At 36.9% G+C, this 21,127-nt stretch overlaps 2 protein-coding genes across 3 annotated transcripts in view; both read left to right on the top strand.

Annotated features, from left to right (window-relative positions):
- The first annotated feature begins 630 nt into the window (after positions 1-630).
- lrit3a (info leucine-rich repeat, immunoglobulin-like and transmembrane domains 3a) lies at positions 631-10,411 on the top strand. Its single transcript, XM_038269087.1, has 4 exons — positions 631-1,028; positions 4,137-4,603; positions 8,379-8,684; positions 8,831-10,411. The coding sequence occupies exons 1-4, from the start codon at positions 913-915 to the stop codon at positions 9,850-9,852; spliced, it is 1,911 nt and encodes a 636-aa protein (XP_038125015.1). The 5' UTR covers positions 631-912; the 3' UTR covers positions 9,853-10,411.
- A 2,783-nt stretch (positions 10,412-13,194) lies between these two features.
- egf (epidermal growth factor) overlaps positions 13,195-21,127 on the top strand; it is a 33,763-nt gene continuing 25,830 nt past the window's right edge. The window contains exons 1-3 of one of the 2 annotated variants that reach the window (XR_005279283.1): positions 13,195-13,964; positions 19,367-19,566; positions 20,744-20,925. Coding sequence is in view for 1 of the 2 variants with exons in the window: in XM_038269079.1 (XP_038125007.1) it covers positions 13,787-13,964; positions 19,367-19,566; positions 20,744-20,925 (560 nt within the window). In the remaining variant the exon portion in view is untranslated. The remainder of the gene's footprint in view (positions 13,965-19,366; positions 19,567-20,743; positions 20,926-21,127) is intronic. The other variant, XM_038269079.1, reaches the window with a different exon arrangement.

Genomic DNA, 21,127 nt, shown 5'->3' with positions numbered 1-21,127 from the left:
TTGTCACAATGAATTATCCCTGCAATAATTCTGCTTATCAGAGAACCCCAGAAACAAGTTAAAGAAAATAGCTGTCAGTTTGAGATGTTTCATTGTATTGTTTAGATCAACCATGGAAAGTACATAAATACCTGCCTGTACCTTGGATTATGTGCTGCATACATGAAAGGTTTTACACCATGCTAAACCCTCCATTGATGGGCAGGTGGAGTTTGGCTTCTGGCCTGAAACCACCGATCCTCTCAGCCAAGGTAATAAATCATTTCCCAGATTACAGTTTGCACTTTGGTGCCAGACAGAACTCCCCTCTCACTTTTTTCATGTACATTCCATTTAGATAAAACATCTTCATGGAGGAAATTCTAAAGATTAAAAATAAAAAGTTTCCCTTTAACATTTTGAGCAAAGAAATCATATTGTCTTTGACAACAAATAAATGACATTCTAAAGGAGTATTTTTAAACATTCAGAAGAAGAATATGAACTGCTAGTTTAAAACAAAAACACTAAGAAGTTGTTAAAGTGGATTAGGAAAAGCTTGGCTCGCTCACGTGAGAGAAAGCCTCATTAACATGTAGAATAGACAAGATGGATGAGGCACTGTGGTGTAAGTAGAAACCGCCATGTTGAATCGAGCGGTGTCTCCTATAGCTGAGCCTGAGTGACCCTGCCACACCGACCAAATCCTTTACTAATCCACCCCCACCCCTGTGTTCAACCGCACGGGTCACCTGTACTGAGCCTACAGTAGATCCTCAGCCTGGGTGTTGCTGTCTCCTATGGACTTTGAAAGTTATCTTTAATTTCTTTCTCTCATGTTTTCTGGGAATTCTTCTGATTTTCAGTGATTCCGGATGTCTTTTCTCTTGATCTCTCCTCGATGTGAACTTTTTGGGAGCATTGGGTGACACCATGCATCGACTGCTGTGTCTGCATGTATTCCTATGCTGTCTCAGTATGGCTCTGCCTTTTTGTCCCTCACAGTGCACCTGTGTCTTTCATGGACGCACGGATGGAACGGGAACCAGGTAACAGAAGCTTTATCGTGCAAAAAAAAAATGCACTTTTGATTTTTTGACTTTTTTTTGTCGGGAGGCACATCTTAGAATGCAAACATAGAACCCTGTATAATTAAATAACTTTATTTTCAAAATAATTCAGTTTTATTTGAAGATGTAGAAATATTCCACCTTTTAAACAAAATTGCCTAAATGTACTCTCAAATCCTTATTCTTTACATTCGTACAGTGACCAAAGAGTAGGCTATGCTAAGATTACGGGAGGTAAATAAAAATTATTTCACATGTAATATTTTAAAAACTTTTATTTGTAACCCTGCAAGTGTAGAATAATTTGGCATATGACACAAACTGGCTGTCATTGCTGGCATGCTGGAGTTATTAAGGTAGATGTCTCATGAAACACCAACCACAGCCTTTTCTATTGCCGCTAAGTAGTTTATATAAATGATCTAGACGAATTGCAGGGTATTTCCCCTTAAGCCGTCTGACCTGTATTGACTTAATGTTATATTGATGGCATGGCACTAATCCTTTTATAAGTGGGGAAGCCATGTTTTCTGAATGGTTAGCAATGCTAGTCCTTAGCTGTGTTCTTGGAACATTTTGATGGCTACAGTTCAGTCTGTAAAAAAAAGAAAGCATTTGTAAAACAGGAATGTGAAAACAGAGCATTAGAAACAACTATTGCATTGCCACTGGGTACATATTCCACTGCATGTTTTTACAAGGCCTTCCGTCAACACATTTTATATTCGAGTAGTTATGCTTAAAATTCATTCTTGAAGAGATTTTCATTAACAGACCTAAATTTCTATTGCAAGAAGAGGTTTTCAGACACTTTCAAAAGGCTCATAGCCACTTTTCTGAACTGTTCTTTAATGATTTTAGACCAATAACTAAAGGTCTATAAAATCAACTTCTACTTGCTAAGTCAGATAAAGATTTCCAACTTCCATTAGAAAGATTTCCTTAGCTTTTTGTATAATTGACATTCAGCTTAACTGCTTAGAACAAACGTTTTGGGTATTTCTCCTCCGTCTTCCCACCGGAGTTTGTTGGAATTTAGCCCTTTCTCCTGGACAGGGCTAGAATCAGTCTGTAATCCATGTCTCTCATATTCACCTTTTTGGCGCTGTCCACAGATATCCTAGAGCAGGGGTACTCAAGTCCAGTCCTCAAGAGCTACCATCCTGTAACTTTTAGATGCATCTTTTCTCTAGCACACCCGAATCTAAAGCTTCAGTCCCCTCATAGCTTAGCAGAGGCATGGTAACGAGCCACTCATTTGATTCAGGTGTGTTAAAAATGGTTGTATCAAAAAGTTGCAGGATAGAAGCTCTTGAGGACTGGACTTGAGCACCCCTGATTCAGAGTAAGGGTAGGAAAAATCTGTTTTAATGTCCCACTATCCTGCAGCTTTTGCATGCATCCTTGCTCCAACACACCTGAAACAAAAGGCCTAATTAACTCCCTTGCATGTTGCAATGCTTAGCAGAAGCCTGGACATTAGCCCATTATTTCTTTCAGGTGTGATGAAAAAGTGATGCATCCAAAGCTACAGGACAGGGCCCCTAAAGGAATGACGTAGCCTAACCCCTGGTCTAGAGTATTACCGTCAAGACTTTTTGGCTATTACAAAACATTTTCTTTGTTCTCCCTTTGGAATTAGAAATGTAATTAAAAGATCAAATCTGTCCACTGTTCATTTGAAAGATCTTTAACAGTGTCCTGTCTGGCAATGTGGCAATAAGAATAATTGTCTTGATGCCAAAAAGAGCCCAACAGATTTTACTTTCACAAGTGTAGCAGTATGGCATTTGCCATATTGCTCCACTTGTTTCATGCATATAAATTGCTTTATTATAATTATGCAGGGAGTTTTACAGTTTATATGGACACTGCAATGTCCAATGCCTCAACATTTCTGCATAACGTTTTGTCTTTTGTCCCCCACTTCATCCTGTAACAGGTTTACTTAGGGCATAAAGGCTTATACTTTCAATTCAATTCAGTTCGATTCAATTCAAGTCAATGTAATTTTTTCAAATAGCTCCAAATAGGAAAGTGTCCTCTTACTTTAGATTCAACTAAATCAAGTCGTACCTGAACATTTTTCTACCTAAAAAAAAAAAAAATCTGACTGCATCAAGCCGTTTACTTTTCAGGATCCAATCCTCCTGAATGAATGAACATTGTTGACTTTGCAGTAATCTCATCATACCAACCATGCATGTAGCAAAGTGGAGAGGAAAAAAGCCTTTTAACAAGAAGACACCTTCAGCAGAACCAGGTCCAATTCTCCTCCTAAACCACAAACGTTTAATATAACAAACAACTCAGTTTCTTTTTCATCAAACCACAAAGTTCCTGAACACTAAAATGTCTGGATGCCCACAAGTTGTTCTTGCTTGATTAGAATTCTTTAAAGAGGAAACATGTGTCCCCTTCACATAGAAATCTGGTATATTTTCTTCTGAATTGACCCCATTAGTGTAGTCCCACATTCTTTTCCACCTGATGTCACAAAAGAAACCAACATGTTTGAACTGTTACCTTGGAATACAGACACAGGTGTGCCTCCAATCAGGTTAGAATTTAGGTTGTCACAACTTCTTTAATCAGGCTTTTCCCTATTGTTTACATTAACAGTGATGTTAATTTATGTAAACCTCTGAATTTAAAGAAAAACAAATGTATCTAAATAAAACCTCCATATATCATTATTCAAGAGTTAGCCAAACAGAAATAAAAACAGGTAAGGTTTATTTTGATTTAATTATAAAAAAAAACAGTAAAAGTAAGATTATGGTTTTATTGAAACTCACATAAGGACTTTCTGCAATGGCTGTAGTGTTTTTATCCCTGGTATGCAGGAGGTGACCCACTAGGCTGACCCACTGTTATATCACACTAAATAGCCCGCATTAAGACAGGCTGTCGAAAGGATGGACTAATTCTTATCTGGCTGAAAAGAAGAAAAAACTTCTAAACATTTTCATTCCCTATTTTCTGTTTGCCTAAGAGTTCAAAAGTGTATTTCTTTGAAGAAAAGTTGGTTTATTCAATGCTATTGTCTCAAAAAAACACTTTAACAATTTGATATTTGTCTTCCAGATCTGTCCTCTGTAATGACCCAGACATGTCTGACATCCCTGTCAATGTCCCAGTGGATACAGTCAAACTCCGCGTAGAGAGAACTGCAGTACGGCGTATCCCAACCGAAGCTTTTTACTATCTGGTGGAGCTACGTTACCTTTGGATTACCTATAATTCCATTACATCTGTTGACACAGGCAGTTTTTACAACCTGAAAGTGCTCCACGAGCTGAGGCTGGATGGGAATATGATTTCAGTTTTCCCTTGGGAGTCCCTCAAAGAGATGCCAAAGCTGAGGACACTGGATCTTCATAACAATAGACTTACCAGTGTTGCCCCTGAGGCCATTCCATACCTTGTCAATATCACCTATTTGGATCTATCCAGCAACAAACTGACTACCCTGCCCTCTGACCTCATGGATATCTGGCCACCCTTTAACGGTGTCCCTATCTCTTCTAATGCCTATCAAAAAGTCATTTTAGGTGAGTGGAAACAGTTCACCCAGCTTCATTCTACAGGATAATAGGGCCAAGTCAGGACGGATTTGGGGTTATTGGGTCACTACCTCAGGAACTTGTGGTGCTGGGGTGGTGACTGCCAGGTAGCTAAGCCTAAGGCGTGCAAAACACTGGATGCCCTTTGCTGTTCTAATTTATTTCAAAATAATCTCCCAAAGTGAGTATTGTAAAATAATAATAATAATAATTATAATAATAAGATTAATAGATATGCTCTATTATCTCTTCGATTCTGCTGGATTTCTATTGCAAAACAAGAAGGAAGGAAAAGTTTGCATCACAACCCCCTTTTAAAGCTGCTCACACACAGCCTAAGAGATGAAAACTGAAAAACATATTGCAACCGTTTTTGTCATCTACTTTTATATTCTACCATGCTATCGTGAATAAAGTGTGTTAAAGTAACTAAATATAATTAAGTAGATGCCAGAAAGGGTTGCATTATTTTTTCAGCGAACGTTTATGATGCCCCCTCACATAGATTCAATGGGAAATTAATGGGCCAGGTTGTTTCAACCAGTTGGGATTTGTACTTTTCACACATTGTCACAACATAGGTTTCAGGTCATTTGAGCTTATCAAGTATCACTTTCCATATCCTCCAGGGGAGATGTCCTATCCCATTGGACAGCTGATGATTTAAAGTAACTCTCTATTGTAAGCTTTACTATGAGTAAACACAGGGATATGGCTACAGTAAAAACAACATAGCATAGAAGGATGTCGGCAAAAGTTATTTTGCTTTGAATTTTGATCATAGCATCTCATAACTTAAAGACCTGACTTCCCCAATTGTGGTTTAAATAAAGAATAAAAATATAAAAGCACAGTTCACTTTAACTACCATTTTTATGAAAATTTGACTTTAAGTAGATGTAAAATAAACAGATAGGCTTCGGTTGAATAACACAGGTGTGAAGTAGAAGTAGATGAAATGTTAGTGCATTGTTAAAGTAATGGGGATACGAGTAAGTGAGATTATGCTAACTTCTAATTTAGGTTTTCTGCATCACATCTATGCAGTGCGTTCCCATCTTTATCTGTATTTAACAAATATGTCTGAAATAGAAGCACTAAGTTATCAACTGGTGCTTCACTCTGTCACTATTAGTTTATGTAAATACTAATAGGTGGAACTGTAGCCTAGTGGTTAGAGCATTGCGCTTGGGTCCCGGAGTTCAATTCCCACAGACTGCCACTCTGGGTCCCTGAGCAAGACCCTTAACCGCACACTTCTTCCAGGGTGCATCACAGGGGTAGCCCACTGTCCCTAAGGGGATGGGTTAAAAGCAGTGGTGAATTTCTCCATTGTGAGATTATTACATTTCAATTATTATCAGTACAGTAGCTTTATGTCTGTAACTGAATGTTTCACTTTTTATTCAGCCGATATGGTCTTACAGCAAAAAAACAAACATTAGTGCTAAACTTTGTTTGTAGGTAAGCAAAATCTTTGCTTTTAATGATTCCAGCTTTAAAATCTTTGACGTTCTTGAATGAAACCATATGCTACATAACAGAATTAGAGATTTTGCAGGCTTGGGAGGTTCTGGTTAGAGGATCTGCATGGAATTGTGCTTTGCTGTCCCTGAAGCAGATGGTAAATGAGGCACAAAAATCAACCACAACAGAGCTGTTAATGTTTAGAGCTTTGTGGCAAATATCCAGCTTTTTAAAGTTTGACCAGCTTGTTTGGATACAAGTAAATGCTATAAGTATACTAAGTATAAAATGAACCATGAAGAGCATTCTTGATATTCAGTTTGCCTTTTACCGTCATGTAACGTCATTAATTATTTATATTAAGAGCTCACACGGCATCATTTTGTATTTTTGAGAAAACAGGAGCTGTAAAAGTGGGCTTTGCTATCTTAAAATGAATTAAGATGGAGAATGATGTATCATATCAGCAAATAAGCAAACCCAGAGCTTTATGTTTGCTTACTATACAACACAAATCCTTATTTATAAGATTTACTAATTGGTGCCAACATAACAGCTTTCCTGTACTGAGTTCAGCCTTCCTTTTACCATATTTAAAGTGTTGTTTATGTTCTAGCCTAAATGAAGGCTCAAAGTTTTAGTTCAGTTTTAGCTTCTTATGTTTTCTTCAGTTTCTTATGTTTACTCAAACTACCTTAAAATCACCTCATAGATACTGTAAAGAGCTAGATTTATTCTAGTCTTTTTCCCTCAGCAAATTCATCAGGACTGCTTTTTATATATCTTTGGTTATGGGTGATAGAGATGTTTTTTAGTGTTTAGAGTTGTTTCTCTTCTAGACATAGCTATGGCCTCGGCTTTTACTGTGACTAACTGTACCTGATCTCTTTCATCCCTTTGACATGAAAACTGTCTCAGAGCTCATCTAGTGAGCTTTTCCATTCCGAGACAGAGCCATCTATGGAGCTAGTTCACAGTTACCTTTTCTACCATAAACGTATTTATGTTAGAAAATGTACGTATTTTCCTTACTTTTGTTTTCTTTTTGTGTCTCTGCTTCTCTCTGCTTAAACCCTCTGTTGGCAAAAGGCAGCTCACACTGAACCTACTTCTACTGGAGGCTTCTTATTGTTAAAAGCTTTTCCTCTCCACTGTCACTGCATGCTCAATGTGAAAAATTGAAAATTGCAAAAATGCAAATTATTTTCTTCTGTCGCCACATGCTCATCCAGGAGGAGAGTGTCCTGCAAGCCAATGATCAGGTTGAATTGTCTCTGTAGAGTGCTTTGAGATGATATGTGAGGTTGTTCACTGATCTGGAAAAAAAAAAAAAACGTTCAATTCAGGGTCTATCAAGCTACTGTAGTAGTCAAAGTGAGGAGGTGTCAAGTAACTTACGAGTAACTTTTACAAGTGACTTTTAGTTGAGTAAAGAGGTCAACTTTTAGTTTTTATACTTTTAGTATCTATACTTCTACTTAAGTAACAAATGTGTGTACTTTTGACACCACTGTCAAAGTGCAATCAGTCAAGCTCTTTTAGTATTTCCATGTTTAATATTACTATCTTAACTAAATGAGTGAATTTGCCCTTCCTCTCTTTAAAACCATTTTAAAGTATAATAAATATTACAAAGTTTTTAACCATAAATTAGCATGTAGTCTGGACTAATTAGAATATTGTCCTCTAACATTTTTTTTTTGTTTGGATAAGATTAGCAAAGAATATTAAATGGTGTGAAATAATTTATTGTATAAAGTCTTTACACCTGTAACATGGATTAGGAGGTGTTAACTGTAAACGACCCTATGATGTTTATGGTAAAGGTAAATCCAACGGAAGGTGTGTTCCTACACGCTGTAGGAATGCTAGTGGAAGCTTAGGTGTTTTGCGACTCCTAAGTCAAATTAATCTGTTGAAAGGCTTAGAATGCACTGGAACACAGGCTTGTGTACATCAGGTGTTTACTGCTTATCTGGGTTCTTTAGTTAAATTCTAATGCAATTGTTGACTCTCTAAGTACAATATCCAGAGGGGTATGTTTACATGAGTAACTTTTAAAAACAGTTACTGTTAGTGGTAACTGTATGAGAGTACATCACTGCAAAGCACTATTAAAGGCAAAACCAACATACAAAAGTATTTGATGTCCACCCCACCTTACCTTTTTGTATCATTGCTTCTCTCATTGTAATTATGTAATATTAACTTTGTGCATATACAAAAATGACACCATAACACGTTTTTAATGTAAAATAACAAATCATTTATATTTCTGTTATATCTTTATTCGCAGGCCTTCAAGACAATCCCTGGCTCTGTGACTGTAAAATCTCTAAGCTGATTGAGATTTCCAGGATGGCTGACACACCTGTGATTTTGACAGATTTATTTTTGACCTGCACAGCACCAGAGACCCTAGCAGGTGTTCTTTTTCAGCGTGCTGAGCTGGAGAATTGCGTAAAACCATCAGTGATGGCGTCTGCAACCAAGATAACTTCAACATTAGGCAGCAACGTCCTCCTGCGATGTGATGCCTCAGGATCTCCAACACCAACTCTTTATTGGACCAAATCAGATGGTTCTCCGGTCAACAATACAGGTAAAATAAAACATATTATGTTTTTAACAAAATAAAAATCGTTGTGTTTTTTTAAGATGTATACCATCATAGAGATGATGGTAATCTCCAGAAATTAGAGAGGACAACTACCTAATGACACCTGTCTTTTTTACTCCACTATTCAGTCCAGGAGTCACCTGGGGAAGGCATTAATTGGTCCATTATGAGCTTGCATGGAATAGAACATAAAGATGCTGGGGACTACAGTTGTACAGCAAAGAATGTTGCCGGCACTGCAAAAGCCACCATATCTCTAACCCTGGCCGGTACCATAAGCACTACTGCGCCCTCAATCCGACCCGGTGCTGAGACTGAACCGACCAAGCAGGCCACAGGGATCACTCCTTTAGCGGACAATTCCAAATCACCTATTACAGCACCAACTGCAATTCCAGGATCACTAACTACACTTTCTGTTGGCCCAAAGTCACCCAAACCAGTATCTGGCAACGGTTTTCAGAAAGGTCTGCTCAAGGAGACAAAAAACCAACCAGGAGGTGATGGAAGAAAATTTGCAGCAGATGAAAAGAGCAAAAAAAGTGGCAGTTCAAGATCTGTTAAGGACCTGGAAATTGTAGAGCAGACAGCTGACAGTGCAGTGTTGCTCTGGACAGCAGGGGGATTACTAAACGATGCAGCTCTCACGGTTGTATATTCCCCATATGGTGAGGATGACAGTAAAAGGACAGTGGAAACCAAAGCTGGAAGCGGAAAAGTGCTCCTTGATGGTCTGTCTCCTGGAATGAGATACTCAGTTTGTCTTGTAGCAAAGGTGAGTGCTGCTAAAAAAGATCCCTGCATTGACTTCTACACAGAAGACAGTGAGCAGAACAAACTTTTCTTTATCATAAGCGGCATCGCCTGCATTTTGGTTTTGCCGTTAATTGCTTTACTTGTCTACAAAATTCTCGCTCTTTACTGTAAGGGACACAACTCACCTTTAGATGAAAATGAGTTAGGAAGGGAGAGCTATGTCAAATTTGAGACAATCTCAATGAAACAAAGAACTTTTAACTCACACCCATGTGAACTTTGGGCAAGAAGACCAACAAATGAATCTGAGCGGCTATTGCTGTGCTCCCGGTCAAGTATTGACTCTCAGATGACCTACAAGAGTGATAGTTCTCGGTCTGAGTATCTCTGTTGATGTCAAAACACATTGCCAATACACTAACAATATGCTGATACACCTGCCTTTCAAGATTTTGAGGAATAACCATGAAATATACATAGATATTTATGACTGTTTTGAACTTTACTGTCAATGGGCTTTAAAGAAAGAATGTGATTTGCTGCAAGAATTATACCTATTTATGATCATTTAGAAGAGTGCTAACAAGAAAAGCTCTGTGATGGGAAGCTTAAAGGGCCCTCTGTCAACCCGTATCTCAGCCTTATTTTTCATGCAGAAATTATGCAGACATTTGGGCTCATTCATTTATCACAGAATTGTTTGTTTTCTTCAATGCCAAAACTGTTGGTGTGAACGTTGTGGTAATCTCAGAAGACCCATAACATTCTTCATCTCATCCAGTGCATCATAGTTTCTGTAAGGATCCAGCTCATTGTTGCCTTTCCACACAAAGACATTCAGTACTGTTGGTGTGTTTATTGAAACACAATAACTGAATCATTTGATAAATATGCCACATTATATTTTCTATGTAATAAAATGTTTTCTTTGTTTTAAACTAAAAATTGTTATTTCTTATTTGCATGCTCCCCGCAATGCAAGAAATACACTCCAACACTCACACACAAAAATAAAACAATATTCATTTTGTTTTCTTTTTCAATATGGTAGATGTGTCCAACCTAAATCATAAAAATCTGTGATTTATCTACAAAGGGATGCCTAACAGTGGGTTGAGTGTGTGGGGGGTGGGGGAGGTAAGGACACATTACCAGGCCTCTCCTGGTAATGTGAAAACTTAATGATGATGAGGAATATCAGGACAACTAATTCAGTTGTGCTGGAGCAGGGACAAAGCCGCAAGATGATGATACTCAAGGATAGGAGTCGGAAACCTCTATCTTGAGGAAAGATTCATGTAATTACAAAGTTGACCTTTGAAGATGGAGTTGGCATTATAATAATTAGTGCAGTGGTGCTACTAAAACAGCAGTCTCCATGTGAATCTCTAGAAAATGTAGACTCTTTCCTTCAGTCTTTAATTTACAAAAGATCACAAGGTTTCTTCAAAGGAAGTATTTTTTTTATGACATCAGAGATAAACGATCAAGGCAACAATAACAAGAAATTGAAAAGTTTGGGACCTAATGAGATTTGTTTTAGCTGTATCATGATCAGTTTATCATAATCAATTCAATTTAGTTTATTTTTATAGCGCTAATTCACAACACATCATTTCAAAGCCCTTTAGAGAGTCAATTCAGTCAGATCATAAAGCCAGATTAATAAAAAGATTTTTGCTAAGGAAAACCAGCTGATTGCATTGACTCATGGACTTTGAAGGTTGCATTTGGATGAGCTGTGATGAGACCAGAAATGTGCTTGTGTTTTCTTGTTGACTCTGCAGCAGTCCATCACACTGAGCATGCATGCAGTGAGGTGGAGAGGAAAATATTAACTTTAGCAGGAAGAAACCACCAGCAAGCCTCACTTTGAGAAACCTTCTGCCAACTGGGGGTTCAAGGAGAGAGACACAGACATACAAAAGGAACAAAGAAGCACTGATCCATAAATACTTGTGCATGTTAGAAGAAAAGGTAATGGTAAACTAGCTCTGCTATATTTATCTAACTTGCATTTTTTTTTGACCCCATCAAAGGTCAAGGAACAAAAATAAAAGACTTCAAATTCCTTTATTCAAAGTGAAGCACTGTCTATGCTTTGGAGCTGAAAATGCAAATAGTTGGAACTAATCTTTTTACAGGCTTTTCCCTCTTTAACTGAAAATGCAGACCTCTAGTTCCTACATTACAGAGATTTGAGCCCAGCAACTTCATGTCTCAAGACAATAGTGCCTTGTGCAGCCAGACAAGTAATATTAATGATATATATTCTTTGATAAAGAAAAAAAGGATAACTAAATAAAATAAAAATTTCCTTGATCTCTGATTGAAAAATTAACGGTGGTTAATTCATTAAACATTTACCTAAACTATATCTCTATTTCAGAGGTTCCCAGAGTTCATGAGTCGACAAAAGTATGCTTTTGGATTACCGTATCTTCAGAAATCAAACTAAATCCCACATATAAAATAAGAAATCTTAATTATTAGATAAACATGAGATATAAAGTTCCATCTGACCTAACCTTACTAAACAAAGAGCTACAGTAATGTTTATGTGTTGATATATGGATTTACTGTTTGTATAGTAGGTGACTGACTGAATATAGTATAAAGCGCTTTGGAGTCCTGTAACTTGAGGAGACGCTATGTAGGAAAATACTTTTACTATTGAATCTCTAGGGCTTCATGGTGACGCAGTTTGTAACACTGTTGCTTTGCAGCAAGAAGGTTCTGGGTTCAGTTCCTGGCCTGGGGTTTTCTGCATGGAGTTTGCATGTTGTCCCCATGCATGTGTGGGTTCTCTCCAGGTACTCCGGCTTCCTCCCACAGTCCAAAAACATGATTGTTAGGTTAATTGGCTTCTTTAAATTGCTCTAACATGTTTTTATGCATTGTTGTATGTCTCTGTGTTTTCCTGTGACAAACTGACAACCTGCCAGAGATAGGCACCACAAACCTGGTAGATATTGAGGGCGAAGATGGATGGATTTGATCTCTAAAGATTCAAAACACCATTAGAATCTAAATCAAACTTTTATATTAGGTTCATTGATGAATGAGCGACGATACCTTGAATTTCCCTCTGAGATCAATAAAGTATAGAGTCCCTCCCTACCAAGAAGGAACCTAAATGACAGATTTCTCTTTAGTGCAGAAGGAGCACCGTCGAGCATCCACTCTGACTATCCCAACAGTACGAAATTCAGTTACGGCAAAACTGTTCCTTTAGGTATTTCTATTTGTTAAAATATCCCAATCTTTCCCATATGTTTGAAATCCCAGTTTTCTACCTTCTGTTTTGGTTTTATGGAGTTAAAAGCTGCTAATGTATCAAAACCTTTCCTCTAAATGTTTATTCCAACTAATGTGTGACTCTGACTTAACCCACAAGTCATTTGGTGTCTGATTACCAACATTAACATTTTTATTATCTGTCTGGGGTGAAATGGTGAGCAAAGGTCAGTGACCTTCAGAACACAGACAAGACAACTTTCCCAGCTGTATAAATCTCCTGCTGCTCTACGAGGTTACCAGTGGTGGTGATGGTTCTAACAATATCCCAGTCATGAGGAGCATGAATAGAGGCTATGGTCTGTGGCCTGTGACAAACAATTTAGGGGTAATCTGTTCAACTCAGACAGCGAATTCTAGAAATGAGTCATTCTGTCAATTCGTCCTGGGAGCCAGATGAGCCTCGATAGGAGACAGTCAGCCATGCTGACGTTTTATTTACCCAGCTATTCAAAAACAAAGTGTTATCTGTGTTTTTTTCCTTGAGAGAAAATCCACATTTTTACTATAAGGTGGTCTACGCTGAAAATTAATTCATTAGGATTCATTTTTAAGGTTACATTTCTCCTATTTTTTGTTTAGGTGCGTAAACTCTCCATCTCCACCTAACAAGGACACAGATCTGTGGGAGGGGAGTAAGAGTAATATATTGTTGGGAGCTTTTTTCAGATCGGTTTAGAGAAAATCCTGCTACAATGCTAGACTAGTGTGTGCAAATTTTACCACTGGAGTGTCAGGAATTTCAAGCTTTGCTTCCAAAAGAGACTGGCAGTCAGAAGCCTGAAAGTGGGGCAAAAGCTGGACCCCACACACTCTTTTTTTCTAAGTGGAAAGCTGCAGTGAGAGTTGGTGTCTTTAGTGTGAAACCACCAGTCTTTTCAAAGGAACTCTGCATCCCCCCCAGCATGACTTCTGCTGGTATGTGGGGCTCCCAGATCTCTCGCCGTTTAAGCTTCAGACAAGCATGCCAAGAACACAGAGGAAAACTTTGCACAGATTTTGGGAATTTGTGGTAATCTTTTGTGCCAGGGATGACAGTGGGAAAACTGAAACAAAGTGCGGCCGGTACAGACCACAGGATTATGCTGGCTGCAATGATTAAAACAACGCTGGTCTGTTTCTTGGTTCAAAGTACAGGAAGCTTGGTCCTCAGTGCAACATGTTGGGATGAGCGCCTCGATGATGCAGAAGGAAACAGCAGCTGTACAGGTGAGTTTTAGACATTGTTCCCTCTAACAGTTTATCTTGAACAGTTTGAGATTAACAAAAATAATATATATATATATATATATGTATATATATATCACAGATTGTAAATGGATTTAAAGCATCATCAAAAGACTTCTGCTCTAAATAACTGCTTTAACTTTTCTACTTTCAGAAAAAAGAAAAACAAAACTGCAATAGTATATATATTTTTTTTCAAACACACAGGTCACAACTTTAAAACATAATAAAATCTGTAGTAAACTGCAGCAAATGTTGAGCCAGACAGTCGGCTGTGTGGTGTGGGTGGATGTCAGGCTGAGCTGTTGGTGAGAAGCCACATGTGAACAGATGTTAACAGATGATGAAACCCTAAATGTTTGCTGTATTACACATGAGAATATTTATTCCACGCTGTCATATTAAACTTTAGTTATATGTAGTATTGTTCAAAAAATGAGGTCTTGTCACTATCAAGACAGGAAAGTCTAGTTTTCTTTTTTACTACTGTTTTATTTCTATTAGGCCTTTATTCAACCAGGAAAGTCACCATTAAGATAATCTCTTCTGGGGGACCCCGCAAAAACATGAAAATAAAATGAAAAACAAACTAATAATGAACACTAACAAAGTATTACTTTATATAAATAGCACCATCAATCCAGCCTCAAACGCACATTGGAGTGTTTAATGCAGTACGGGGTCTGTAGGTAAAGGTTTGGTTCAACCTTTTGGGACAGAGAGCAAGTAGCGATAGTATAAAACGGTACCAATGGTGCCTGTGCGTCAATGCCTGTAAGTCAAAAAAGCCAATTCCATCCTAGAATGATATTTAGAGTGATGAGTCAAAATGTTGAGGTTCATTATAAATCTTAGAGCGCACTGATAAAGTTATGAAGGCACTGGATGAAATAGATCAACTTTGAAGCACTGCTTTAAATCCCAATTGTATATAAAGCATTTTTAAAAACAGCAAGTTTGCCAATGTGCTGTACATATCAAGATAAATAAAGCTAATAAATAAAAGCAAGAAATCCAACAGAAATGTAAAACATGTAATAGAACAGAGATAATAAAACAACTTATATGAAGTTTTGGGGAAAAAATGCATTTTTAAAGGAGACTTAAAAACAGGATGCTGATAGGTCTGTATGTTTAAAGGTAGTATTTTCCAAAGCTTTGGAGGCATAACAGAAAAAGGTCAACTGCTTCATCTAAATGTATGAAGTTTGACATTAAGACTAAATAGCAAACATAGCATGAAAAGCTACATTCAGGCATGTTGACGCTAACACAAGATGTCAAGGATCAGTACAGTTCTTTTCCAACACACTATTTAGGTTTGAAATACCATTTAAAGTAGAGGCCAGATTTTTTAGAACTCCTAAATAACACTGTTGTAAACAAAGAATTAACATTAATTTCTAGACTAAATATAAAACCCCTAACTAAAAATCAACTTTTTTTTATTATCGGTGAACAAAGATCTTTCTTTTTTTTAAACATTTTAAGTTGATCAGTGAGATATTTTATGAATAGTTGGTGATTTTGTTTTGAAGTTCCGGTCTTTCAAAGAGCAGATGATGCCACATATTCAGGGATTACTGGGAATTCCTTGCCCACAGCCTCAGAGATCCTCTACTGTACATTATAGAGGACATAACATACTACTCTAAATATTTCCCTTTGGTTCCACACACTCTCGAGCTCTTGTTTTAGAAAAGCTTAATCTTAGACTTTTCTTCAGGTTCAGTTAAATGGCAGGACATGACAAACAGGATGTGAACATTGTGGAGTGGCTGAGTTACTTCACTATTTTTTTAAAATCTTTTTTAATCTAGATTTAATATTTATCCTACGAAATATTGTTCTGGATTTCAGTTTAGCACATAATTGGCGAAAGAAATATACCTCTTCTTTACAATTATATAATAGAAACAGAGATGTTCATTAATACCAATACATTTATATGAATTTAGATCAAGTAAGGCAATAATAATCTGACATAAAAGACCTTAGGTTAAATTAACTGTATGTGCAAGTTATCGTTTTGTTACAAACATTTGATTTTGTTACTGTATTTAGTATATACTTTTTTTGGGGCTAAATAAATTAACTGTTACAGAATGTTATGAGTCTATATCTGGGAAAGGATGCTTCTTTAATAAAATATTAAGTTATTTAAACTCTTCTTCCTTACCTTGGCAATAGGAGCTTATCAGGACCAGTAACATATATTAAAGAGAGCATAATCTAATGCCATATAAAAGTAAAAAAATTATCAAATAGGGCGATTGGATGAAATTTATTAGTTTTTTTACTAATTACTTAAAAACAGCAGATTTGTTTGTGAAGGTAGATTTGTGCCTTTATTATTCAATTGAAAAAAGGTTGCATTAAACAAAAAACATATTTTCAATTAAAAAAACCTTCACTTTAATAAAAAAAAAAAAAAATTCAACCAAAGAATTAGTATTTGAATGCAAAAACATTTTTGAGACTCAAAAAATACATTTGAACACTGCTTTTCTTTGATTAAAAATGTTTTCTTTGATAGAAGTCAAGTTTTTTAATTTTAAAGCAACTTTTTTAATTGAAGTAACATTGTTTTTTGATTAGACCATATAATGGGTAGGACATTTGTCTTTATTATTCAATCAAAAAAGAAGTTGCTTTAAACAAAAAAACAAAATAAATTAAAAAAATAATAATCTTTTCAATCATAGAAAATATTTTTTTGAATGCAAGTAAAATATTTGTAAAATATTTGTGTGCTATGTGGGCTTCTCATTTTGACTGATAAACATTTCTGAAATGAAAAAGCAATCACTGCCACATTTCCACAGGCAGATCAAAAAGGTGTGGTGTGGTTTGGATGATCACCAAAGCATTGTCATTTAGAAAATATCTAATAATCAATCAATAGATAACTGAACAATCAGTCAAAGGAACTAAGGGTGTCCTGAGACAACGCTTTCATTTCAGATACAAATTAAATCAATTCAAAGCTTTTATTTTTATATGCACATTGATGTTCAATACTTTGCCACTGAAATGTGCTATATATATAAATAAACGTGCCTTGCCTAAAGAAAAACGCTTCCCAGTACAATGAATTTCTTACTTTGCTGTCGACACTGGATGCCGAGAGACTAACAAACAAAATAAAATATGCATGCTGGTCAAAAACAAAAGAAAATAGAAATGTTGAATACAGCATCAGTTTGCTACATTACCTGTATTTTCTGCTAAATTCAGCACTAAGAACGGTGTCGCACAATTAAGCAAATTAATTCAAGTAGCCAGGTATGGTGGTGCAGTAAAATAAAATGTCCCAAGATAAGGTGCATATAAGGGGGAATTCTGCCCTTTAGGGCTAGGGGCTCAGCTGTTAACCCGTCTGATTACTATGGGACAGAAATTGTCCTTAAACCTGCATCTAACTCTCCTATACCTGAGGGTAGGAGAGCATTTTGTTCATGCTGAGGATGAGTCAAGTCTTGATAATGAAGGCACCTCTCGTGTGGTAGATGCTCTGTAGGGACGGTTGTGGTGCCATGGTAATCTTAGACAGTCTTTATTACTCCCTGCAGGTCCCACACAGTGGATTTGCATTATTACTCAGGGATTAAGGTGGTCAGGGCAGACTCAAGGATGCAGGTTGTGAAAATCTTGGTTCCTCAACCCAAATTTCCTCAGCGTTTTCATGAATAAGGCTACTTCTGTGACTTCTTCCTGATGTTGTTGATATATTGATGGTGGCTGATCTATTTTCCCCCCAAACTGCACTGACATCCTGTACCCTGCCAGTTAGTAGTTTAAAAGCCAGTTACAGAGTGAGGGATAAAGTCCATGAAACCGATATTCAGCTGATGCGATATCAGCTAAAAAAAATCACTCAAACTTTTATGACTTATTTTGTCATTTGAAATATTTGAAAATATTGGATTAAGTAATATTACTTAAAAAGAGAACCATAGCAAACAGCATCAGTTATGAGAACAACTGATCCATTTATTATTAACACAGACTTTAAACCTACAGTAAATGTAATATTCAAGAGTCAAATCAAATTTGATTTATTAAAAACTTTATTAGACTATTAGACTTAAACTTGTGCAAGATAATTTTTGCATTCTGCTGGTGCTGTTGTGATCATGTCTACTCTGTGTGCGGGACACAAGTGCTGCTGTATAGGAATGCTTAAGCAGACTTAGCGCTGGAGTGCAATACATCAATATCAGACTGAGACATCCATTGTAGAAACCTTTGATTGCTGGTTGATTTTTTTTTTTTTTTGAGCTGTTCAGAGTGTTCTAGATGGAGTATATGTGAAACCGACGGTGTCTCTTGCATTGACAGAATCAGAAAAAGTCTCCAAATGTTTACTTGACTTCTAATATGCAAAACTGCATTACTTAATCACCTTCTCAGTAAACTATCACCCTGTTTCTGAGCTTAGTCATGAATCCTGATGACCTTCTTGTGAACTTCTAAACAAGCAGTTCACCAGTGATGCATCTGTTATTTGGGGCTAATGAATCCTGGGGGCCAGACATTCTGTTATGTTGTTTGTCTGGTGTTACTCATTGTTGCCATCATTCCACTGAGTTAGCAGCAGTGTCTATGGATGCACATGACAGACTTAATAGAGAACACTTTCTACCAGTTGCTATTTGTAAAAAGACCATACATTTTCAGTCTGATTATGTTCTTTTTTGGTGTGTAACAAAATCTGCAGCATGCTGGAAAGAAACTGCTAGGTAGAATCAATAATTTGGTTCTCTATTATCATCTGAAACCAGAAACATCCCTGACTAAGAAAGTCCTACCCTTCAGTTTAGTCATGGCTTGGAGGAAGGGTGGCATAAGAGTTCTTTGTTGCTAAGGTTTTATCCAGAGGCAGCTGAATTTCACCCTATTGCTCTGATGAAAGATGTGTTAATAATTCAACAGCCGAATGACAGGAAACAACTATTCAGCTGTTAGTGTCATAACAAATCTATTTTCTGTCGGCAGATTTATGTATTTAAACTGAGAAGTTTTGCTTTTTTTGCAGAGCCAAGACTCTAAAACATGACAAATAATGCAAAGATGCGCAATCATTTTGTCAGTATAGAGACACATGATAATCATTATAAATCTATAATCACTTTTCCCACTTTGCATTGTAGACTTTTCTCAAACTAAGCAGTTAAAATGTCTGGGAAATAGTTGCACATTCCTTGTTTTCCAAATTCAAGTCTGTTCCTTCTTACAGAACTCTACCTGCTATAGAAATTCATTTTATTCTCATTAGAAAGAGGAAAACAGTTCCATTATCTCCATTTAGAAATATGGTGGAAGACCTTCAAAATAAACTTTCAAAAGTAAAGGCAAAGACTTGTGTCTTTGATTTCTTGAAGTTTTCCAGCCTTTCCTCCTGTTTGGCCATGGAAAATCAATCCATCGGATGGACCTGGATGGCAAGAACCACAGAAGGCTTGGTGCTGGTGTGGGAAGCTCTATCCTGCTCGACTTTCATTACAGAGAAGAGAGGATTTATTGGGCTGACAGGAGAACAGGAGTCATCTACAAAGCATCAGTGAGAGGAGCACAGCGACAGGTGATTATAAGCAAAGAGTTTAGTGGATGCAAATAGATCCTGCTCCTTTGTATCAACTGTTTTTTTTTTTATTTGAAGCATCTAAAGTATCTTTACCTAACCCCTTAACCTCTTAAGGGCCACCGCCCAATATCAGTACATTTTTACATCACATTTTTTCCCCCCTCAAATATCACACTCAGATTGAAACACAGTGAAACGCAGCATATTATACGTCTTTAGAATCAAATGTAAGCCAACCATAGACTATAAAAAACTATAATTAATAATTTGTTATCAACTTAGAATTCATTATTTTCAGATCCTAGCTTGTTTTTTGTTTTGGTGATCCGAAAAAACACTGGATGATGACAAAAATAGGCTCATTTTGTCTGTAACACCACAGAAAACTAAGATCCAGTTATTTCCCAAAAAATTGTCAAGGTTCTCCCCTTTTGGGACTCTGAGTTTTTAGTTTTCAGTTATTAGTTTTTCTGTTTTGTTAACCTTTGGTTTATTTTCCATAATATTCAAGCAGTCTTTAGTTACTCTCTGTTTCATTTCCCCTTGGCTTCCTTCTAGTTAGTTCCACTCACACCTCTGAGTATTTAGTCCACCCTTTGTTCTGTTCCCCTTGTATACTCCACCTCTGCAGTCACTCAGTGCTGCAGAGGCGGAGTATATAACGGTATATAAGGGCGTTCGAGAGCGCAGCTGTCCTCGAGAGTGGATGCTGGATTGGAAACAGTGCCTGCTGTGAGATCCTTAGCATGATCCAAAGCTCGTGTGTGGGGAGCTGGTGCACGCAGAGAGTGATTTTCTCCTCTCAAAGCGGCAGTTTCTTGCGCATGTGTGATTTTGTTCTGCTGTAGTAGATAAACCAGGTGCACAAGTAGGTTAACATACATGCGAGTATGGTTATTTTGCTCGTGGGCGTTTTGATATAAATGTGACGCCATACTGATTTGTCTCCTCAGCATTCAGTCAGGTTTGAAATATTTTAAAGGTGCAGGACACAGACCCTAATGGATCAGAGTTTGACAACCATTTAACTCTGGAAAAATAATCATCAATGAACTTCTAGATGAAAACAATATTCATCACATTAATGAATGGATACTTAGCAATACTTCCATGTGCTGTTTTAAGTTCTTGAAACTGCTGATTAACTGTATTTAAATGATTGTTTGCTCTGCAGAAACTTCACTCATCTGATAAATACATCTCAGGCCTGGCGGTGGACTGGATGGGAAACAGTGTCTACTGGACAAACAGTAGAAAGGGCGAAATAAAGAAAATGGATCTAAATGGAAAAACTAAGAGGACCATTTTAAGACACTTGCTTATGCCTCGTTTTATTAATGTTGATCCCGCTAAAAGGTAATAGATATACACTGCAAAAAAGTTATATCTAACAGTAATTTTTTCTTCAAATAAATGCATTTTTTCTCGAATTGAGGAGGTAAATGAGACAGTTTTACAATGGAACAAGACATTTTATTTTTAAAATAAGAAAAAGCAACTGTTGTTGTCTTCGGTTGTCTTCTTACAAGCACATATTATCTAATTATCTTATTTTAAG

This window comes from Cyprinodon tularosa, unplaced genomic scaffold (assembly GCF_016077235.1).
Source record: "Cyprinodon tularosa strain WSP-4 unplaced genomic scaffold, ASM1607723v1 ctg72, whole genome shotgun sequence".
In the NCBI taxonomy this organism is placed as follows: domain Eukaryota; kingdom Metazoa; phylum Chordata; class Actinopteri; order Cyprinodontiformes; family Cyprinodontidae; genus Cyprinodon; species Cyprinodon tularosa.
The sequence above is the reverse complement of the archived record's forward strand: the minus strand, read 5'-3'. Positions and strand labels throughout refer to the sequence as shown.

What these genes read in the sequence shown, in the direction of transcription:
- lrit3a (XM_038269087.1), top strand. Translation starts at nt 913, where the DNA reads ATGCATCGACTGCTGTGTCTGCATGTATTCCTATGCTGTCTCAGTATG. An exon ending in ACGGATGGAACGGGAACCAG is followed by an intron (nt 1,029 to 4,136) that starts GTAACAGAAGCT and finishes TTTGTCTTCCAG; the next exon opens with ATCTGTCCTCTGTAATGACC. An exon ending in TTCTCCGGTCAACAATACAG is followed by an intron (nt 8,685 to 8,830) that starts GTAAAATAAAAC and finishes TCCACTATTCAG; the next exon opens with TCCAGGAGTCACCTGGGGAA.